The sequence below is a fragment of the Symphalangus syndactylus genome, chromosome 5, assembly GCF_028878055.3.
Source record: "Symphalangus syndactylus isolate Jambi chromosome 5, NHGRI_mSymSyn1-v2.1_pri, whole genome shotgun sequence".
NCBI classification, from domain to species: domain Eukaryota; kingdom Metazoa; phylum Chordata; class Mammalia; order Primates; family Hylobatidae; genus Symphalangus; species Symphalangus syndactylus.
Window position 1 is genome coordinate 134,255,749 of NC_072427.2, and position 23,899 is coordinate 134,279,647.

The following is a 23,899-nucleotide window of genomic DNA, read 5'->3' on the forward strand; positions in this document are numbered from 1 at the left end:
AAACTTCATTGTTGTCTTATTTCAAGGAACTGCCACAGCCACCTCAACCTTCAGCAACCACCACTGTTCAAGGAACGTCCTTCAGCAGCAGAAAGATTGACTCGCTGTAGGCTCAGGTAATTGTTAGCATTTTTTAGCAATATTTTTAAATTAAGGTATATACATTGCTTATCTGGGCATAATGCTACTGCACACTTAATAGACTACAGTTTACTTTAAACATAACATTTTATGTACCTGGCATCCAAAAAATTCCTATAACTCGCTTTATTGCAATGGTCTGGAACCAAACCCGTAGTATCTCCAAGATATTCCTGTATGCAAAATTACCATTATATCTCAGGGGTAACTGCAAATAATTTGCTTCCTCTAAATAAATACATAATCTTCATAATATATAAATTTATTTGGATATTTGTATTTGTGTATACTGCTGATCCTTGAACAACATGGGTTTGAATTGTGTGGTCCACTTTTACATGAATTTTTTAACCATGTGCAGATCATAAGGATGTGAATCATGCAGTATATGGAGGGCCCACTTTTTGTATATGTGGGTTCAACAGTGCTGACTGTGGTACTTGAGTATGCACAGATTTTGGTATATGTGGGTGGTCCTGGAACCAACCCCCACATAGACCATATGCTGTTACGTATACATACGTGAAGTACAATCAGATGCTCTACCCCGGCATCGAGTGGCTTGTTTCTCACTAAGATTGGTTAATGTTTAAAGGAAACAAAGAAAACGCATGGTAAATTTCTTCTAGAGCAACAAGGCAGTTTTCATCAAGTTTGAGAAATGTGATTTTATTAATAGAAGGGCATGTCTTACCATACACACTGTCCCCAGATAAATAAAATCCCAACATCTTTGAAAGCACACAAAGACACAGTTTTACAGGGTACAATACAAAGTGAATTTTGATGATGTTCTTACTTGCATTTACTAAAAATCTGAGAAAGACTATAATCAGTCTCTAAATAATTATCTTGCATAAAGAGAAAAGTAGAGCACAATATATATATATATATCACAAACCAAATCACACTCTCTGTAACATTACAACATGGAATTTATTTAATCAAAAATAAAAGCAAACTGGCTGAAGAAGGCTGTATCTTTTTTTCTCAATATTACACTAATTTCTATTTTTGGCATGAATTATTAACCTTTTCCATTAGTAGGAAAATGTGCTCTGCAAATTCTCGGATGGCACCACGGCCACCATTACATTTGCAAATGTATCCAACAGCCTTCTGGGCAGTAGAACAGGCATCAGCAGGAGCGCCACTTAGGCCCACTCTCTTCAAGCACTCTTCATCAGACACTTCATTTCCTATTAAGGAAAATAAATACTGAGCAAACATTTAAAGAGACAAAGAATATTCTAGCTAAATAATGCAGACAGCAACCAACAGGTAACTCTGGCAACTTCAGTAAGACCTAGGGGCACTGCATATAAGAATACTAAAGATTAGATGGAACAAAAATATTTTACAGTATAATTGAGGTCCAGGGTTTTCCCTAAGCAATCAAAAATAAACTCTTATGAGCTAGAGAAGAAGAATGGAGCATAATTGCTACCTGCCATGCATATTACAAATGTTAGAAATTTTATATATGAATTCTAAGTTATTTAAATTTTTTATTAAGCAAAATTTCAAACATATGCGAGAACCCCAATTTTATATTGAAAAATTATCAGAATTTAAAATCACTTAGTAATATTGTTTTCTATGCACTGCCCCCTAGTTTATTTGGGGAAAGGGAGAAGAAGGAATTCCTAGACATAATATTTTATCCAAAAACTCTTCAACATTTATCTCTGATAAATATAATTTTTTATCTGACAGAATATCATTAAACCCACAAAATCAATAATACTTCCTTAATATCCTCTAATAACCTAGTATATGTTGAGATACCCCAGCTGTCTCAAAATTGTCCTTTTATAGCTGACTTATTTGAATCAGGAATGAAATAAGGTTAACATATGGTCTTTTGTTTATATATATATATATCTTAAATCTCTTAATCTGTAATGGTTCTGATTGGTATGCCATTTATTAATATTTGCTGAAAAATTACCATTTTTAAAGAATAAAAATAGATACTAAATCACACTGACATAATGATATCCTTTTCCTCCCTCTCTGTTAACCCCTTTTTTTGGAATAGGATGCATTTCAGAAGCTCCCAGTCTCTTTAATTCACCATTCTGAGTAAAACTATTACTATACTTTAGACCACATACAACAGTACAATCTTGGTTGAAGAGAGTTGCTTTTAAATTTGTTCTATGCTTATCTACTGAAATCTTCTCATTTATTATTAAATGTGTTGAAATTTGAATCGTTTTCACTAAAAGATAATAAAAGTTAAAGTTAGTATTTGCATAATCCAGCCTTTAAGCTCTATTTACTAAATTTTACTTATAAAAGTATTGATTTTTTAAGAAATATATTTTTATACATTTATGTCACCCATATAAAACATTGGTGAGTTTTTTTGTTTGTTTTTTTTTTTTTTTTTTTTGTAGACATGGGGCCTCACTATGTTTCACAGGCTGGTCTAAAACTCCTGAGCTCCAGGGATCTGCCTGCCTCAGCTTCCCAAAGTGGTGGGATTGTAGGCATGAGCCATCATGCCCGGCCTGCTCTGAGTTTTAAGTAAAAATTTAAATGCTATTCTCTATTTTCTTACCTCTCCTTTTAAAGTGTGTGTGTGTTTTTTTTTAATGTCTTATAAGTAATACGTATTCATGGTAGAAATATTTTTTATTTTTTTATTTTTATTTATTATTATACTTTAGGTTTTAGGGTACATGTGCACAATGTGCAGGTTTGTTACATATGTATCCATGTGCCATGTTTTCTGCTGCACCCATTAACTCGTCATTTAGCATTAGGTATATCTCCTAATGCTGTCCCTCCCCCCTCCCCCAACCCCACAACAGTCCCCGGAGTGTGATGTTCCCCTTCCTGTGTCCATGAGTTCTCATTGTTCAATTCCCACCTATGAGTGAGAACATGCGGTGTTTGGTTTTTTGTCCTTGCGATAGTTTACTGAGAATGATGTTTTCCAGTTTCATCCATGTCCCTACAAAGGACATGAAATCATCATTTTTTATGGCTGCATAGTATTCCATGGTGTATATGTGACATATTTTCTTAATCCAGTCTATCATTGTTGGACATTTGGCTTGGTTCCAAGTCTTTGCTATTGTGAATAGTGCTGCAATAAACATACGTGTGCATGTGTCTTTATAGCAGCATGATTTATAATCCTTTGGGTATATACCCAGTAATGGGATGGCTGGGTCAAATGGTATTTCTAGTTCTAGATCCCTGAGGAATCGCCACACTGACTTCCACAATGGTTGAACTAGTTTACAGTCCCACCAACAGTGTAAAAGTGTTCCTATTTCTCCACATCCTCTCCAGCACCTGTTGTTTCCTGACTTTTTAATGATGGCCATTCTAACTGGTGTGAGATGGTATCTCATTGTGGTTTTGATTTGCATTTCTCTGATGGCCAGTGATGATGAGCATTTTTTCATGTGTTTTTTGGCTGCATAAATGTCTTCTTTTGATAAGTGTCTGTTCATGTCCTCTGCCCACTTTTTGATGGGGTTGTTTGTTTTTTTCTTGTAAATTTGTTTGAGTTCATTGTAGATTCTGGATATTAGCCCTTTGTCAGATGAGTAGGTTGCAAAAATTTTCTCCCATTCTGTAGGTTGCCTGTTCACTCTGATGGTAGTTTCTTTTGCTGTGCAGAAGCTCTTTAGTTTAATGAGATCCCATTTGTCAATTTTGGCTTTTGTTGCCATTGCTTTTGGTGTTTTAGACATGAAGTCCTTGCCCACGCCTATGTCCTGAATGGTATTGACTAGGTTTTCTTGTAGGATTTTAATGGTTTTAGATCTAACATGTATTTTTTTAAAAAATAGAAGCAAAAAAGTCACAATCATCCTAATTATCACTATTTGTAGATAATCACTACATTTTGACACATAGAATTCTAGAGTTTTACCAATATAAATGATACACTTATTACCATCTGTAGGCACTATGCTAAGCATTTTATATTATCTTTGCCTTTCTTTCTAATGGCTTTGTAAAATTTGGTTTGTGTTTATATTCTAAGTAGAAAACTAAGGTGTATAGAAGCTTCCTTAACATCCCGAAGATAATAAGTATAGTTGAAATTTGTTATACATTCCATTAAAATTTTCTTCTAATAAAAATTGGATCTGTCTTTAACAAACATTCTGCAGCATTTATGTCCATTAAATCTTCATGCGTGGTTTAAGGGTTATTCCTGAAGTCTCTAGATCACATGCTCCCAAAGTTTTCCTGTGCTTCTTATTTTGAGGCTCATATTACCCTTGTAAATACTGCTTCCATACATGATTTATAGTTATTATGCATCTTAATAACTATCATTATCAATTTTAAAATGTTGACATCATCAGTTCCATGCTGCGTATCATCATAGGTACCTGATAAGTGTATTGCTTAATATCAAAGTGAAAAACTTATTGTTATATTTGATCATGCAAATAAATACAGGTCACAGCACTGTTTGTAATGGTTGCATAGTATTCCTTTTTAGGGATATTCTATTTTTCACAGGACATTTAAATGGGTTCTTTTAACTTCACTATTGGCCTATTTGTCTCATTTCTTTCCTGGAATTGGAATTTGGAGGAAAAAGTATGTACGTTCAATCAGCGGCAAAAAATATTCAGAGTGTAATTCCTATGTACTAGAAATTCTGCTAAGTGCTTTACTCATATTATTTTATTAATCCCTACCAGAGACCTGTGGTAATAGGTACTCTTGGTTTCTCCAGTTTACAGACGAGGAAACAACATTCATCTTATCACAACTGGCTAATCAGTGGTACAGTCTGACCTCACAGCTTGTGCTAATAATCATTCTACATTTGATACCTATTATCAAACTAACCTCCAGAAAGACTGTCCCAGTTTATCAGTTTGATCAGCAGTGTAAGAGAGTTCCTATTTCCCTACAATCATACCCATTTGGAGGATGTGCTTTGTCATTTATGTATTTCTTTAAAAATAAGTAAATAAATCCTGGTCCATTTTACTATCGGTGAATAAAAAGATACTAACCAAGATATGCCACTTCTTTCCAGCAGAGGCCCATTTCTTTTCTCCATTCATCTACAACTGCTAGCTTGTCTGACACACTGACTTCCATTTTGCAATCCAGTTTTAAAGAAGAGAGCGTCTGCTTTGAACAGGCCCTTTCTGAGATTAGCCTCACCTTAAAAAAAAAAAAAAGGATTGGAGGAAGAAGGGAAAAATTAAAAAGTGAAGAAAACAGAAATCTTTCATAATAATTGACCTTGTAGATAGTCCAAATCACAAATGAGTCATCTTTTGACCTTCTGAAGGTCCAAGTAAGAAAACTGTCATTTTAAAATCATGATGCTTTAAAACAAAGCTCATTTTATTTCTCATAGCCCAATAAAGGTGAGACACAGTATTTTATTTTCTACAATAGAAAGGATTCTATCTACAGGTAAAAATTACAACATATATTGTCTGATACTACTCTAAGATTCTCCTGTAATTCAATTTATGCAGAGGAAAGTCTATAACCTCTCTCTTGTGCTGCTTAGCAACACATATTTAGGATTTCTGGTAAATTATACTTATCTTAGCTTTCATTTAAAAAATACACTTAAACGTTAAGTTATTTTGAATCAAAAATGTCATTCATAAGAATAAACCAGATTTTAAAAATCCACAAGATATCGTCCTTTTCTAAAATGGTACACCTACTATCTAGGGAATCTTTCTTGTTGCAAGATCCTTTGGGAAACACTAGATAGCTCCCATTTAAAAGTAGTTATGTTTATATTTACTGAATAAACAAGAAATATTATTTGCTGATTAACAAATTCCTAATTCTACTCATCTAAAAGAAAATAGTATAATAATTTTCTAGGCATATGAAGGCCAAATTTCAGATATTTTAAGAGTTAATACTAAAAATTTAAATCTCTCAATTCCTTGCATGTTCTTTGACCCTGAATCAAAATATTATAAAATACTGCTGTATTCAGGGAGCACATACCTCAATACCACTTTTCTTTAATAAACTTATCCCAATAGCATCTTTTACATCATAAGATATTATTTCTTTTTGGTCTCCTGATACATAAATGTGGCCATTGGTGAGACATCCATCAATATTGCAAACCAAAAGTTTTATTTCCTTAAGCTTCTCTTTGCCAAAATAGCCATATCTAAAAGAAACCAAAATAGACCTTTGAGTACAAGTGCAATACTAATCACTCCCTCTCATCTGGCTAAACCAATATATGAAATGTCACCCTCCATTCAATTATTCAAACATTACTCTCCAAATTTACTTCACACATATATTTTAACTTATAGTACATTAAGTAAAAGTAGTGTGGTCTAACAAATGTTTCTCACTTTATTGAAGCCATGTAAACACGTATTTTACATATGTCTTCCTCACATGAACAAAGTAATTACAAAGATCCTAAGATGTTTGAAGTATCAGAAGTCAGTATCTAGAAGTATAATTATTAGGATTTAGTACAAAGGTTATACAGGTTTATTTGTTTTTACCTTAATACTCTTTGCTCTGCAATAGGCCAATCAATATCCACATCTATATCCACACTATGTTCAGCTCGCATTTCGTAGTATGCCATTTTTCCACCCTAAAGGTAGTATAAATGTCATGAATACTGTTTTTAATATTCATTCACATATATCAAAACATTATAATACAGAACAATGAATTCATTTCTACAGTACTGAGAAAAACGAATAACCCAGTAAAAATCAGTCACATAAAAATGATTTTTTAATGATATTTTTACTTTTTTATTTTTTCGAGTCAGGGTTTCACTCTGCCTCCCAGGCTGGAGTGCAATGGTGCAATCACAGCTCATTATAACCTTGAAATCTTAGGCTCAAGCAATCCTCCCACCTCAGCCTCCCAAGGATCTGGTACTACAGGTATACAACACCATGTCCGGCTAAATTTTTAAAAAGTTTTTTGTAGATACAAGATCTTGCTATGTTGCCAAGGCTGGTCTTGGAAACCTGGCCTCAAGCTATCCTCTTGAGGCCTCAAGCTGGCCTCTCAAAGTGCTGGGATGACATGCTTCAGCCACCACGCCCAGCTTTTTTTTAAGGAGAAAGCTCACACAAAAGAAATAACCTTAACATTTTTCAAATTCTATCTAAACAGTTCAAGTTCCCTATTTAAGAAAATTTCTATTTTAATATTGAAAAAAGCAGAAATATTATATCCTCCAGGATTCTGACCACAAGGGATTTTGTGGAAATCCCTTAATCATATCCTCCTTTTTTCAATAAGTCTCTCCTGTCATCATCCAAAAGCAGTATAAAGGTTTTTGGAACTTCTGTTCTAATTTGCAACTAACAGGCAACACAGGGGAGGCAAAATAACTGTAGCATCTGTTGTACAGAGTTTTCTTAGATCCCTGAGCTACTGATGAAAATGACTAATAGTCATCTAAGTCACACTGGGCAAAGGCAAGGGCAGTCTCTTGATTCTAGGCAAGGGTCGGCAAGAGAAAGGGTCTTTTTTCTGATAGTAATTATTTGAATGACGAGATCAATTACTGGACAATTTCAATTTCTTTTTTTTTCAGAATTGTCAGTCTCTTCATAAATCTTGTTTTAATGAGAAACATTTTTCTCCACACTTTAGGAATGGGTTACATCATGGTCCTCCTTAGAAAAGAGCTTAAAAATGGTAGTATCTATGTGTGTCAAATCTAATTTTTCTGAACACTTAAATTTAACTAAACAGCCAGTCTACAGTTTGCCTATACATTGACCAGAAGATTTGTAAAAATGTTTTTCTCTCTTTTGCTCAGAATAATAGTCCCATTAGAATTTTTATTACATAATGGAGAGGTTTCTCTCTCTCTTTAAAAACGCTATTTCTTGAGTAACATAAGAACCTGAATCCAAATCCTGACAGTACCATTTATTAGCTGTTTTTGCCTTGAGTCAATTACTTCATATTTCAGAGACGCAGTTTTCCTCCTCTGTAAAACTGGGTAGAAATGTCCACGTCATTCATTTGCTATGCAGATTACATAAGATAACATATGCAAAGTGTTTCACCTACTCCGCAGTTCACAGTAAATAATAAATAATAATGATAACTAAAACTAACAAGTTAAGAAATATATGATGCAACCATGTTGCAGGTTCTCAAATGAGAGACATTAAATCTGTTATTTGAAAATGAGAGAAATGAGAGTCAGGACAGAGAAAATGATACATATTCAAGCTTACACAGTAGGAGGCAGTTGACTTAAAGTATAATAAAAATATATATATTAAAAAAAAAAGAAAGAATCCGGGTTTCCTGACGCCCAGGTTGTAACTCTTTTCACCTCTATGAAATTATTTGTCTTTTTAAAGCAATAGAAGTTATTCATCCCTACAGCCACAATATAACTATGACACAAACATGGATTACATAGTTTTGAGTGGAATAATGAGTACCAGGACATGTGTAGACATACAGTACTTGATTCATTTTTTTTTTATTGTTGTAGCAGAATTCCTTGCATATTTACTGAATGGATTCCAAAGATCACTTTGGGGTAAACCTGCAGGATAAATGCCTCAGATAGCAAATGTTAGCTATTGCCTTTCCTCTATAGGTTGATACTTTTCTTTATCATAAAGAAATTGTACCATACTTCTTCCCTAGAACTCAAAGTATGCCTATAAAAGTGCTTAAAAGGATTATGCAAAATGAAGGTACAAACCTGCAAGTAACCCATCTCTATCAAATGTCTTTTAGCAAAATAAAATGAGCCATTTTCATATAATTCTCCATCCCAGTCTTGTCGACGAGGCCGCTTAGCTGGATTTAAATTCAGAGGTTCGGTCACTTCACGAACTAAAAGCAAAAAGTTAGAGTAAGTCCATGTTGCTCTGAATATAGAAAGTGTTAATTTAGTAACTTTTAAAAAGTTAATAAAAATGAACTCAGAATGCAGAGCATTTCTCTATCTAGATAAACAACTTTTTTTTTTTTTTTTTTGAGACAGAGTCTCGCTCTGTCACCCAGGCTGGAGTGCAATGGTGCGATCTTGGCTCACTGCAACCTCCGCCTCCCGGGTTAAAGCGATTCTCCTGCCTCAGCCTCCCGAGTAGCTGGGACTACAGGCATGCACCACCATGCCTGGCTAATTTTTGTATTTTTAGTGGAGACAGGGTTTCACCATGTTGTCTGGGCTGGTCTCGAACTCCTGACCTCGTGATCGGCCCACCTTGGCCTCCCAAAGTGCTGGAAATACAGGCGTAAGCCACTGCCCCCGGCCTGATAAAGAACTTTTTTTAGGCTGGATGTGGTGGTTCACGCCTGTAATCCCAGCACTGTGGAGGCTGAGGCAGGTGGATCACTTGATGTCAGGAGTTCGAGACTAGCCCGGCCAACGTAGTGAAACGCCATCGCCACTAAAAACACAAATTTAGCCGGGCATGGTGGTGGGTACCTGTAATCCCAGCTACTTGGAAGGCTGAGGCAGAAGAATCGCTTCAGCCCAGGGGGCGGAGACTGCAGTGAGCCGAGATTGGGCCACTGTACTCCATCCAGCCTGGGCAACACAGCAAGACTCTGTCTCAAAAAAAAAAATAAAATAAGAACTTTTTTTAAAGGAATAAAATCTGTAATAATTCTGATGATTTATCTTTGCTTTCCAATAGCTACTAGAAAAATAAAGTATTTTATAATGAAATGTGGAACAATTATGGTACTCATACAAATATTATGCTTTGGGAGGACATTAAGACAACCTTAAAGTAGCTTTAAAAGAACTGAATTTGTCATAAAATACCTATATTAATATTTGGGCCCTTTAATCTATTTCTCATTGTTTGCATATACAGAAGTAAGTTTTATTTATCTGATGTGGTTGAGAACTTGTTTTTATACAATTATTGCTGAAAACTAAAGATTTCTCCATTAAATTATTGAAGATTTTATATTGATGAAAATGTTTATGTAACATATTATACATTCTTACCATTAGTTAAAAATATACTAAACATAATAATAATGTTTATGAGTATACCTGATAATAAAGGCTCAGTAATGTCAGCATTAATGAATAGAACATAACGTAATCAATGAAGACTCTGGTATTGCCATGTAGAGATTCCTTTGCCTTTCCACTAAGTTTTCCTCACATCTGCGTGTGTGTGTGTGTGTGTGTGTGTGTGTAATAGCTGGTTATTCTCCAGAATCTTTCTTCACTTTTTGCTGCCATTTCTGTGTTTATAAAGGCTTCTAGGAATAACCTCTACTTACTTGTTTAACTAAACCATCCCCTGTTCAATTCCACCCCGGTGTTTGAAATAACCCAGGAAAAAACCTTAGCAAATACAAATTAAATAGCTAGAGATAACATAGCTTTATGGGCACTGGCTACAGAGTAGTGGCCAGAACTCTTTCTACTTTCAAAAAGTATACAGTCTGGGGTAGAGACAGGTAATAAACCAACTAGATAATTCAAGTGGTACTTTGAAGAAAAGAAAGGGACAAGTCTTTCCTAGTATCAGTGGCTGCTTTCTCCCTGGGCATATCTGCTGAGTATGAGGAGAAGGTGCAAGAAAGATCAAGCTTTGCATAATCAGAGGGACTCTGTTGAGGTAGGCAAAAACTAGAAGGGCTTTTAATGGCCTTGTGGACTTGAGTTACAGATTGTCATCTGTAGGAACCACAAACATATAGCTAGTTTTTCCCACCTAATGCTTCCCCCTACAAGACTTTGGCTGAGTGTAATGTGTGGGAAGCTGGGAATGGGCTGGAAAGCAGGGAGATATCATAATAGCATTGCGGTCCTCAGATCCCTTAGAGTTTTGTTAGCAAGAGTAGGGGATGGGTGTAAGTATCAGTAACACATACAAGATGTATCTCCTAATAAGACACCTATACTAAGAGGTGAGATGAAATTAAAGTTTCAACCCAGCCCAACTCCTAACTGAATCAGTGATCAGCCCCTCATCCTATCTGCCTGATAGAAGAAAAGGTGTACCCTCTCTGGAGGAAAATATGTACTCAAGTGTCTATGCCAGATATACAATTAAACATGAGCCAAATGAAGAGGCAGAAATAGGTGACTCACAATCAAGAGAGAAGCAGAGCACAGAACTGTAAGTGACTAGATGGTGAAATTTGCAAAGACTTTCGAATAGCTATTAAAAATATGTTAAATTAGAGGAAACGACCTTTTTTTTAAATGGATAAAAAATGGAGAATTTCAACAGAAAATGGAATCCCTAAGAAACCACCGAAATGTACATTACTGAATGGAAAAACACAGTGTTTATAATAATTCTCCAGATAAGATTTACAGCACACTGGACATGGCAGGCAAAATGCCTAGTAAACCCTATGGAACCCTTCTTATATATAGAGTTAGGAATTTGGGGAAGAACTTCGAAATGTCATTCTTGAGATCCTTCAGAACACTTTGGTGGATGCTTTCTATCTCCATATGATTTGTATGGAGTTCATCAAACATGTCTAGAACAAACATAAAAGTATTTGATCTAGAAAAACAGCATGTCTGCCTCAAAAGGCAAATAGAAATAAGAGGATTAGAATGTCCCTTTTTAAAGAGTAAAGCAAAGAATTAATTTGGTCTAGCTGTGTTGGCTCAATAACAGATTTAGAGCTGATTGTAAATGTCATTACCTACTAAAGTAATGAGTCACATACTCTTTTACAGCTCCCCTTTTATTCTCCTCATGCCTAAAGGATATTTATATATAAAAAAATTGATTCTCAATAAAATGAGCTAAAATAAAGACTGATGAGAGATTACCTCCTTTCTGAATTTCACTCCATCGAAACTGATGGCGTCTCACAACAGAAAAAACAGAATCATATCCTTCTTCTCGAATCATTTCTGCAACTTTTTGAAGATCAGTAGGATGTAAACATGGAGAAGTAGCTTGAATATTTCCTACAATGTCAACCTCTTAAAAAGACAAGAGAAATGAAAAGAATATTAAAAAAAAAAGTTCCTTGCAAGCAAGTAATATTAAGGTTTGGAATTCAAATGTTAAAACAAGTCTTATAAGATAATAAAGGAAGTAGAAAAGTACATAAAAGTTTGAATAAACTATTAATCAAATTCATACCATTATGATAATTAAGAAATTCTATGATGGCATCTAGTGAGGTAGAGCTGTCTTTTGAAACTTCAGAACTTCTTCGATGAACTTGTGCACCAAATTGTTTGGCCACATTCTCAATTTCATCATGGTCTGTCGAAACCCATACACTGTTCAGATATCAAAAGAAATTAACAGCCAAATCAAAAGAAATCATTAACAATACAATGGAGCTCTGTAACCATAAAATACAGCTTATATGTGAGAATATTTTTTTACACAATGATAATAATGTTACAGATCCAAAGGAGTATAAAATGTAAGAAATTACAAAGTATTTTGTATATAAATATATTAATGAATCAAAATGCAGTCCTAGATATACTTTATATAAAGAAAGGAACAACAGACACTGGGGCCTACTTGAGGGTAGACGATGGGAGGAGGGTGAGGATCAAAAAACTACCTATCAGGTACTATGCTTACTACCTGGATGACGAAATAACCTGTACACCAAACCCCTGCAACATGCAACTTACCTCTACAAGCCTGCCATGTACCCCTGAACCTAAAATAAACGTTTTTTAAAAGGCACTAGAAGTCAAATCTAAAGAAAATTAAAGATCTTGCTTATTCTCCATCCAAATCCAAAATATTGTATAAAATATTTTAATATGCTTGCTAAAAAAAGAATGGACCTGGCTTAGCCAAACCCTAAAGGTGAAACAGTTTCAAGCTTAGAAGATAATAAATGCCCAAGTCTGGGCTCAAAAAAAATCAGATAAAACAACTCTTTCTTTTATTTTTTTCTTTTTTAAACAACAAACAATGGGTATATAGATGTAGAATCAGCTGGGTTATAGCCATTGATAACAACAAACATGAAGAACATGACTTCATTGGCTCAAAAGAATTTAATTTAATACTCTATCAACCGCAGGTTACACAGTTGCCTATTTAGACTTTCTAAAATGATGAGTAGGCAAAATGCTGTTTTGGAGAGGGGTACCAGTTTCTATTGAAGTTTTGTTTCCTGGACAGTCACAAATTCCCACTGCCAGATGCAGAAGATGTAAATACTACTCTAGCCACAATGTTTGGTCGGGCCTGGAGTCTCACACCTGTAATCCCAATGCTTTGAGAAGCTGAGGCGGGTGGATCACCTGATGTCACAAGATCGAGACCAGCCTGGCCAACACGGTGAAACCCGGTCTCTACTAAAAATACAAAAATTAGCTGGGCATGGTGGTGCACACCTGTAATCCCAGCTACTAGGGAGGTTGAGACAGGAGGATCGCTTGAACCTGGGAGGCAGAGGTTGCAGTGAGCCGAGATCGTGCCACTGCACTCCAGCCTGAGAGACACAGCGAGACCCTGTCTCAAAAAAAAGACAAAAAACAACAACAAAACCCCACAATGTTTTAATAGTGATTTATGCAATGATATCTTAACGACTTATAGTCTTTGGTGTGTGTGTGTGTATGTATATATGGTATACATATATATATATACACACATACACACACAAACACATATATACACATTATTTTATATACATACAAAATTATACATAACGTGTATATATAATGTGTATGTGTGTGTGTATATATATATACACACACACACATATATATTTTTCCTTTTATCCCACTCTTTCAATATCTACTGAGGGAAAGATGAACTGCATGTTTTGTTTGTTTTTTTGACAGAGTCTTGCTCTGTCACCCAGGCTGGAATACAGTGGCCCATTATCTGCTCACTGCAACCTCCACCTCCCAGGTTCAAGCGATTCTCATGCCTTAGGCTCCCATAGCTGGGATTACAGGCATGTGTCACCACGCCCGACTAATTTTTAGTAAAGATGGGGTTTTGCCATGTTGGCCAGCATGGTCTCAAACTCCTGACCTCAAGCGATCCTCCATTCTCGGCCTCCCGAAATGCTAGGATTACAGGTGTGAGCCACCACGCTTGGCTGAACTGCATGTTTAATATGTCTATGCTCAATTATCATGAGTGGAAAGAAAGTGAGAAACTAAAGAAAATTTTCTAACATCCCTGGATTTCATTTATTTATTTCATTTATTCCCTTTAATATTTATAGACGGATTTAAATCAAGGGATAAAATCAGTAAGAAAAAATAATCAAAGGAAGCCTAGCAAACAAGATGAGCCACTGGCTACGGGTCAAGAGTCCCGTGATATCTACTCATGTCACTCTATGCAAGGCAAACATAGGAGCCCCCATTTTCCTCCATCTTGAAATCTGAAATAGTGGGAAAAAAATATTCTCTTGGGAAATGTCATAGTCAAAGGTATATAACAAAGTAAAGTACCAATGAAAACCTAGTGCATTTTTAAAATAGAGGTGAGGAGAGGATGATAATACGTAATTAGAATACAATAAAAAATAAACAGGGAAGGCAAAAGACATGGTAATTTGGCATCTAATTTACATTATTAATTGAAATAAATTGCTGAAGCCATTTACTTCACTATCCTGATTTTTACTGCAATGAAAATTCAATACCAGAGGGTTCAGTGGTCTTTAAGTAATGTTTAAAAGGTAAGAAAAAAAAAAGAATTTTGGAGGAGGTTTGCTTTTCTTCCTTCCTTCCTTCTTTCATTCATTCATCCTTCATTTATGAACTATTTACTAAGAGCTTATTCTGTCCCAGGCACGATTCTGGACACTAGGGATATAATAATGTATACAGCATAGTTTATTTTCTTGAGAAAGTATTGGCCTATTGATAGAGACTGAGGCCAATATAGCACTGTAATTCTCTTTAAACCATTAGGGAAAGAGAAGCGAGGATCAATTAATTAACTATGCTCTTTTCAGTGCTTTAGTTTTTACAAAGTACTTTCACAGTGCCTGCTACATATCAGGTGCTCAATATAGATCTGTTGAATGAATGAAACAGTATGTGATTAAAAGGATGGGTTCTGAAGGAAGAGATTCAATTCTGGCTCCACCACATGCTAGCTATACGACCATGGGAAAAATCCATAATCTCCCTATGCCTCAATTTTCAGTAAAATGGAGGTAAGTAGTAATAGTGGGTACCTCATATGGTTTACAGGATTAAATATAAACCATTTACCACAGAATAAACATTTAATAAATGTTAGCTATTCAAAATACTAAAATAGGAATGGTAATAAAGTAACATCTACTCTGTCTCATTTAATCCTCACACTCAATCTTCAGAAGGTAGACTGAAGTTCTGCTTCCAGACCTTCAAAGGTCCAAATGTCTAATTTGTATGTTATGTTAAGCAATTACACTGTGAAAAAAATGTGAAAATAGTATCCCATATGTACACTTAAAATACTATGATCATCACCTATGAAAGAGACTGAGTAGATAATTTTCCTTTGGTTTAGGGACATAAGACGAGGATAGGCAAAAGAGAAAATGAGCAAGTGAACAAACAGGCCAGTCAAGCAGCGTGAATGTCAAAGTCTAATGCCAATGGCTTTAGCCTCAAATGAAGTCACACTACATCTAACAGGACCAACAGGAATATCAACCATGGTGCCTGTGACAACTATTTTAAATCAGAAGCTGCCATTTTAGGGATAATAACAGCACAGGCCTTTCAGTAATCAAAAGTCTATATCCTAAGCATAAAACTAAAACATGTTTATTTTTCACAAGTATGTTAGGCAACACTTACAAATCAATTTGTTCTGAGGTTTACTTACACAGCACTGAACCACTGTTGAAAATTAAGCTCTTACAAAATCAACTCTAGCAATAACTGTACTAAAGGAAAAAAATTATCTCAGCATTTTTCTTAACTGCTAACTAGCCTAGTTAGTATGCAAAGTTAGCAACCTTGAAAAGTACTGTTAGCTTTGATTCTGAGCAGGCCAGAGAATCTGCCTCAATTAAGTCAAATCGTGGTTTTGAACAAAATAATCTCAAAGGTATCTTTGAGCCCTGAAAAACACAAATGAGCCAGCTGCAATTTTCTTCAGCTCTCTCCTAAGGTAAATATTTTTTGAAGAAACAGAAGAGAGGGTAGGAGGCAGGAAGGGTGCTCCAAAGTCCTCCTACAGCTTCATAGTAAGTCAATTGAATATAAGTCAACACATTTTAATGATCTAGTATATAAAGCATACCACGATGAATAAGAGGGTACTCACTCATAAGAAGCTTAGCTTTTCACCTAGTATGGCAGGAGTCTCCCCAGGCCAAATTCTGCCCACTCCTCAGCCTGTTTCTGTAACATTTTATTGGAATACAGCCACACTCTTTCATTTATGTATTGTCATGGCCACTTTCACAACATACACAACAGCAGAGCTGAGTGGTTGCAACAAAGACCATCTGGCTTACAAAACCTAAAATATTTACTATCTGGCCCTTTACAGAAAAAATCTGCTGGCCACTAAAACCGAAAAAGAGAATAAAGACATCTTTCCACTAACTCTTCAAAGTCAAAGAATGTTAGCACCAGAAAGAATTTTGAAGATCATTACAACTTTCCTGTTTTACAAGCAATGGGAGAGTTTCCCATTTTGCAAGCATGGAAGATAGTAAAAACCTTCTAAACAAGAGGAAAATGTCAATAATAGATTACATACTATGTGCCAGGCACTATTCTAAGGGCTGCACATAGATTATCTCACTTAATTCCCTCAACAAGCCTGTGAGGCAGACACTTCAGTACATTTTGCAGATGAAGAGATTGAGGCACAGAGAGGTTAAGCGATTTACCCAAGTTTGCACAGTTAACGCATGGTGATGCTGGAATTCAAATCCACAGTTTGACTTCAGAGTCTGTGATCTTATCTTCCTGCATAGGGCATGCACTAAATGAAGGTACAAATGACGTAGCTATGTATGGGAAAACAAAGGCACAATTACTTTCCACTGAGGGGATCGGTAAAGGCTTCATGGAGGAAGAAGTGCTGGTCCCTTCTATTACCTTTTGACCTAATCTCTCCAGATTCCTGGAAAGGATGACAAATAGCACGTAGCCACAAAACTTGAACAGAGTGAAGTCACATTGTTACATGATACTGTTAAGTTAGAAATACATTCATTTTGCTAGTTTAGAAAAAATAATTTTTTTTTTTGAGACAGAGTCTTGCTCTGTTGCCCAGGTTAGAGCGCAGTGGTCCAATCTCGGCTCACTGCAACCTCCGCCTCCCGGGTTCAAGTGATTTCCCTGCCTCAGCCTCCTGAGTAGCTGGGATTACAGGCATGCACCACCCCAACTGGCTAATTTTTGTATTTTTGGTAGAGATGGGGTTTCGCCATGTTGGCCAGGCTGGTCTTCAACTCCTGGCCTCCTCCTGCCTTTGGCCTCCCAAAGTGCTGGGATTACAGGTGTGAGCTGTCATGCCCAGCCAATTTTATTTCTTCTAATCGCCACCACTGATACAGTGACAGATACCATAGGTGGCTTGAAGAAGTATAAAACATTATCCCTGTGGTCAATGAGTTTACACTCTAGTCTAAAAGTATTAAATAAAACTACTTGGTACAGAAAAGATTGATACTAGAGTCTTTTTTTTTAAGAAGTTTTGTACAAATGCTACAATGTGGAAATGGGAAAATCATTGGTCAATATATATACATATTTTCCAATCATTTCATAGCAAAATCCCCAATGCCTGCTCTAATGGTTGGTTGTTGGGTTCTGACCAACAGAATCTATTTCCCCTCACTTTTGGTAATTGTACTCCAATTTTCCTCTTGATGAACCTGTCATGTTTTTCAGCGGGGGCTCCATCGCTGGTTCCAAGAGTGGAAGATGCAGCTATGCTGTACCAATACAAGCACTATGTTCTTCTTGCCATAGTGACTGGTTGAAGAATGAGCAGGGTACCCAATGAGGCACAATGAAACTTTGAGCTTCGAGGAGAGCACTCCTTCTGACTTACATTTAAACCTGGAAGAATATGAGGACCACTATCAAAGACACACAAAATCGGCGACTAAAATGTTAAGGATAGATTGTATTCTGTTACTACTGCAATAGGGAAAAGAGTCCAACGTGAATTGCATTCACAGCCCCAGAAAACGAAAGGCTGGAGACTTTAAAGGCTGAGTTGTGCTAAGGGAAAGGCACTGAGGGGTGCTAATGGGGCTTAGTCCATGTGACTAGGCCATCTGGATTTGTTAACTGGTGCTCATCTGGAAAAGAAACAATCTTCTATCTTTATGAGACAAGGCAATTGAGCAAGTTGAAGCAAGGTGTCCACTGAACTTCGCCCTTTATCTTCCCAGAGGGACTGGGAAGGAGAGTGAGAGTTATTTCCTAGAATGTTCGCATTTCACTGAGACAGGGTTCTGGGGCTCTCAGGTCCTTGAGGAAACAGTTTTGTGTGGTAGATTTACATCTCAAAAGGCAGAGAAAGTTTTTATAATTGCAAGCTTTCTAAACTAACTGCTCTAAAAGAGGGTTCAGGGGCCTATCACCAGGTTTTTCCTGGAACAATCAGGAAATTCTGGCAGCTTTGAGCCTCTTCAGGAAGCCATTTTAAGGGAACCTGAGATCATCCTAGGGACATGGCCTTAAGCTGCTAGAAGCCATGCTAGGGCTTGGTCAAGTTTCTTGGGGCAGAGGTTTGGAGCAAGTCATTAGGTACCCTGAGAGTTCTGCAGTTCTCAGTACAACCACCTTGAAACCATAAAGGGTCTATCCAGAACTAAGAAATTGAGGATTCTGGCAACAAAGTGCACCATCCTCTTATCCTGCTTTACTTTTTCTTAAAAACATTTATCATAATCTGACACAACACATATTAATGTTCTTGTATACTGCATGTCTTTCCTTATTATAACGTAAGCTCTATGAGACTAAGGGCTGTCTCTACTGCTACTACACGTGGTTCGGTACATACAACAGTGCCTGTTACATAGTAGGTAGGTAGTAAGTATGCTGAATGAATGAATGATTTTTTTGTCCTTGAATCTGATTGTACCTTAATAAGCCTTTCCCTCTTTTGTTATGCCAGTTTGAACAGGGTTTCCTGATATATACAACCTAAGAGTTGTACATGGTATTAACAGTTTTGTTCTCCATTTACTGTGAATATGATTTTGATCTCTAGTTCATTTCACAAAAATGATATTTCACTATATTACTGCAGTCTGGATGCACCGACTTCTCTCAGTCCTTTTTAGTTTGTACCCTTTCTAAGAAGGTAAAAATATCCCAAAGTCTGTGAGCTTCACAAGGACAAAAACTGTGTCCCAATCATCTTGGTATTCCCTTGGACATGTATAGCAGAAATTAGGGCTCAGTAAATAGCTACTGAATTGAACGAAATCCCCAGGTCCTTCCCTATTTCTCCTTCGCACACTTCCTGTTGCACTAGTGTTATCTTCTGAGTGGTGGCTCCTATTTGCCTTGGTCCACCAGGACTTCCTTTGGGTTGAAACATTAAGAAAATTAGTACACTTACACTTTTTTGGCATCTCCCTTTTTTAAGCAAGACTGGTTAAATGAAAATCATATACCCATATATCAATATGGGCAAGCAAATATAGGTTCAAAAAGAAAAAGAGATGACTTCAAAAACAGTCATCTCTTTAAAAATCGAAACATGAAAAGGTTAACATAATTTCCACAATAACGACATATTCAAATGCAGTTAGGTTGAAGCTGTATGTGTAAATTCATTCTTGGCACAAAATTCGATCTCCCTTCTTTTACGAATGACATCAGCTTGTAACTCCTGACCAATTTGGCAATGTATCTAAATTATGCATAATTAAAACTGTCCTTAGGGCAGGCGAGGTTCCAAAGGTATGATTAAATGATTTGTAAGTATTAATATATCGTAAAACAGTCAGTTCTACACCTTCCCACTGGGTCTCACGTATTTATAAATGTAGGGAGTTTTCTAGATTGTGCTGACTCACAGGCAGATAGCTAGAGTATTTTTCAAAGGTTAGGAAAAGATCTCCAAGCTAAGCTTGAAATTCAGCTCTGACACCCCGACACTCAACTCCATTCATGAACCTGATGCCTCCCTAATCGAGCAGCACCAAGCAGTTATCAGAGGCTGAGCAACAGGGGAGCCTCGATGGCCCCCATCCAAAGAAGTTCACATATTATCACAGACGTTGCACCGGGGTGGCCTCCTTTACATTTCCCCGTAAGGTCAACCCGGGAGGAGGGGACGGTTGAGGAGGTGTAATCTCCCCTTTTACGGATGATTCTCAAGGGCGGAGACAGGAACTGTCCCAGGTTATGACCATTGGCAGCTACGGAACAAGGAAGGAGCTGGAGCCCTTCCTCCTGGGCTCTCAGCCCGGCCCCAGGCATCCCGGATCTTGCACATCCCTGGCAAGAGAGACGGCCCCCTTCCTAGAGCGGTGGCCCCAGGGGCCCCAGCCCCTCCAGCTGCCCGACTCCCTCTCCCGACCCCCGCCCAGGCCGCGCCGCCCACTCTCGCACATGCGCACCTCTGGAAGGCCCCTGAATCCAGGGCCGCACGCAGGACCCAGCCAATGAGCGGGACCCCCGCCAGGTGCTTAATGTTCTTCAGGGGGATGCCTTTGCTGCCTCCCCGGGCCAGAATTAGGGCTGCCAGGTGCGGGGGCTTCTCCACACCTCGGCCCTGGCCGCCGCGAGAGTTGCGCTGCAGCTTCGGCGGCCGGCCCCGGGACGGCCGCCCCCGCGGGTTGGAGACGGAGGTGGCGGCCCCCTTCTCCACCGAGTCCATCTTCCTCCCACGCCTTCTCCCCAGCTTCTCCACATCCGGGAGCTAGTCCCTCACCACCTCAGCTCGGCGCCGCCCGATCCCCGCCTGGCAGCTGGCGCGCACGGCCGTCCCTCGCCCCGCCCACTCCCCCACCCCTCGCGGTGCTCGCTGGGAATTGTAGTCCGCGGCCGCCTCGTCTGGGGCCAGTAGGCCAAGTAGGCTCTGATGAGGTGACCCCAAAACTAACTCGAGCAGTGGGAGTCCAGAGATATTTGGAGGAAGTGCGGCTTTTGGGGTGCTTGCAAGTGTCTGGAAATTTCTAAAATTAAAAAAATAGAGTATTTATATTTGCTAAAGAACTTCCCCACTTTAGAATTGTGATGGGTTTCCCATTGCATACCTTAATGCACCCTAACATGAATCCATTTTATATTTTAAAATGTATATTTTAAACATACACCTTTTTCTTAATGCCCCTGGGTCATTTTTTCCAAGAAATTACTGACCAGCTCATTCAAATATCCTACAGGCGCCTTAAACTCAACGTTTTAAACACTATTTTTCGTATGCGCTCAAACTGCTTTTGTCTCTGCACTTTGATCAACATCAGCATTCCCTAGCAGCAGAAACTTGGAAGTCAGCTTTACTGGTCACCTCTAGTGTAGCCGACACTTGGTTTACACTTGGACAACAAAAGTTGTCTGCTAAAAATCTTTTCCTTTTAGGAATTGATCCCTCTCTCACCTGGTGAGGGTTTCCCTCACATTCTCTGCACTGTAATAGTAAGTGTGTGACCCAAGCTGGTCCATCTAAGCACCCCATTTTCCTTAACACAGCTGTGGTCTAGGGACAGGCATATGACCAAGCAGAGCCCACTGGAGTCCTTTCCAGAGACTCTTGGAAAGAAAGGATCTTTCTCCTGCTGACTGGGTGCTAAGGACCTTGTTAACCTGAAGCCTCAGGGCAAGGGTAGGGCAGGGTGGCAGGGGGGCTTTGCTGTTCTGAAATGGGCTGGGAGACTGATGTTCTCCCTGAGGAAGCAGAACAAAGACATGGAGGGATTAAAGAGAAAGAACTCTGGAGGCATCATTTAAACTCTTTTTTTTTTTTTTTTTTGAGACATATTCTCACTGTGTCCCCCAGGAGGCTGGAGTGCAGTGGCACGATCTCGGCTCACTGTAACCCTCTGCCACCCATTCTCAAGCGTCCTGAGTAGCTGGGATTACAGAGGGGCACCACCACACCCAGAAAATTTTTGTATTTTTAGTTGAGTTGGGGGTTTCACCAGGTTGGCCAGGCTGGTCTTGAACTCCTGACCTCAAGTGATCTGCCCGCCTCAGCCTCTCAAAGTGCTGGGATTATAGGCATGAGCCGCCGCGCCTGAGCATTTAAACCCTGATCCAGCCAAGAGGCTCAAAGACATACACCCACACACACCTCTCTTAGAAAAAAAAAGACTTTAAAGCAGGCATCTCTGACCTAGCATGCATTTTGTCTTTCAGCATGTTTGCAAGCCTATATTTGGAAGTAGAGTCTTTTACATTTCTGAGATGGAGGCTGATGGAAACAGAAGGAATGGAATGTAGTGTGTCGGCTTGCTTTCTCCTAGAGGGTAAAAGGATTTTGTACTTCTCAGGTCTTGGCCATTTTTGAGGGGAGAGAAGAAGTCTTTGATGCTTTGGGTCCCATGAGAGGTACTGGATATTTTACATCTCTTAGTCTGTGAATTAACTGATGGCCCAGCCCTTCCTGGGACTGGTGTTGGGAGAAGGTGCTTCATGCAGACACAGAGAAGGGAGGATGTGAACAGACATCAGTGCCGTGCCTGGGAAAGAGGCAGGCTCTGTGAGCCATTCCAGCACTGAAGGGCAAGGGGACAACTTGCCCCCATACACTGGCTCTTTGAGTAGGGCCTTTGCAGTTGCTGTGCTTCAGGGACACCAGCACTGAGCTTCTGGTAATCATGTGAGGACCCCTACTACACCTCAATAACAATCTTGATTCCTATTAATGATTTAGTTGCCCTTCTCCACAGTAATTCCCTACAGGCCCATAAATACTAGTGGACCACAGACACCTGAGTAGTTTTGACTCCTGGGACACATTGGTGTCCTCTAAGCTGGGAACAGAGCAAGTGGCACCACTGTTACTTATCAAATGAGATTATAGCAACTTACGTAAATACCAAGAGACTTTGAACTCTTCCAGGAGAGGGACTGTTCCTTCTTTGTAATCTTCTCATCCAGAACAATGCATGGGTCACAGTACTGCTCAGTAAACATTGGTGAACTGCCTCTCATATTATTTTTTCAGTCTCTGCCCACACATGCTTTTTAAAATATAGTTGCAAACTTATGATAATAAAGCATTTTGTATCCTTTGGTTACAGCACAATTTTGATTAGACCTGACACTTGGATACTCCCAATCTTGAGAGAGGGAGGCAAAGGAAGAGAGAGAGGTGGTGGTAGTAAAAGTGGAAGGTGATGCATCTAGTTCAGCATATGGCACACAGAAATTTGATGAATTTTAAAAAATGAAATTAGAGTTTACTCTTTTACAATATTTTTACTTAGTCCAAAGAGAGAATGATTGTTCCAGGAAGAGGAAGAGGATGGGTTATCCTGTCTTTTTCTTTGGATTAGTTTTGAGGAATAAAATAAACTACTCTCAAAGCAAATATTCGGTCATCTTTCCTTTAAAGATCAGTATGAAGTGTTGCTGCTGAAGAATAATTCATTCATATTTATTGGGAAAGAATATATACTTAGATTATCTCTTGTTTTATGATTTTGTATGTAAACAAACTTTGTACACAGAGGAGTCCTTTGACTCATTCAGTTGTTCACATTCACTGCATTCCAAAAGCCAGGCTCTGTGCTACACATTAGAAATACCAAACCAAGAGGCAAAAGGCAGCGAACTTAGCATTATGACAGGGAGACAGGCACACCCCAGTAGAGTGTGATTTGTGCTGTGAAAGAGTGTACATGAGGTAGGCAAGCACAGAGGGAGGTATTTCAGCTAGAGTAAGATTTT

At 38.2% G+C, this 23,899-nt stretch overlaps 1 protein-coding gene across 1 annotated transcript; it reads right to left on the reverse strand.

Moving 5' to 3' along the window:
• Positions 1 to 789: 789 nt before the first annotated feature.
• CMAS (cytidine monophosphate N-acetylneuraminic acid synthetase) lies at positions 790 to 21,016 on the reverse strand. The gene is made up of 8 exons (XM_055280407.2): positions 20,623 to 21,016; positions 12,219 to 12,361; positions 11,900 to 12,055; positions 8,834 to 8,967; positions 6,639 to 6,733; positions 6,115 to 6,286; positions 5,145 to 5,298; positions 790 to 1,340 (listed from the first exon to the last, which is right to left on the reverse strand). Exons 1-8 carry the CDS (start codon positions 20,880 to 20,882, stop codon positions 1,150 to 1,152), a joined length of 1,305 nt encoding a protein of 434 aa, XP_055136382.1. The 5' UTR covers positions 20,883 to 21,016; the 3' UTR covers positions 790 to 1,149.
• Positions 21,017 to 23,899: the final 2,883 nt, after the last annotated feature.

Excerpts from the sequence above, each read along its gene's own strand:
- CMAS (XM_055280407.2), bottom strand. The coding sequence starts at position 20,882 with ATGGACTCGGTGGAGAAGGGGGCCGCCACCTCCGTCTCCAACCCGCGG. Across the intron at positions 12,362-20,622 it reads GATTCAGGGGCCTTCCAGAG|TGTATGGGTTTCGACAGACC; the intron begins GTGCGCATGTGC and ends ATATCTGAACAG. Across the intron at positions 5,299-6,114 it reads TAAAGAAAAGTGGTATTGAG|GTGAGGCTAATCTCAGAAAG; the intron begins GTATGTGCTCCC and ends TTTTTTTTTAAG.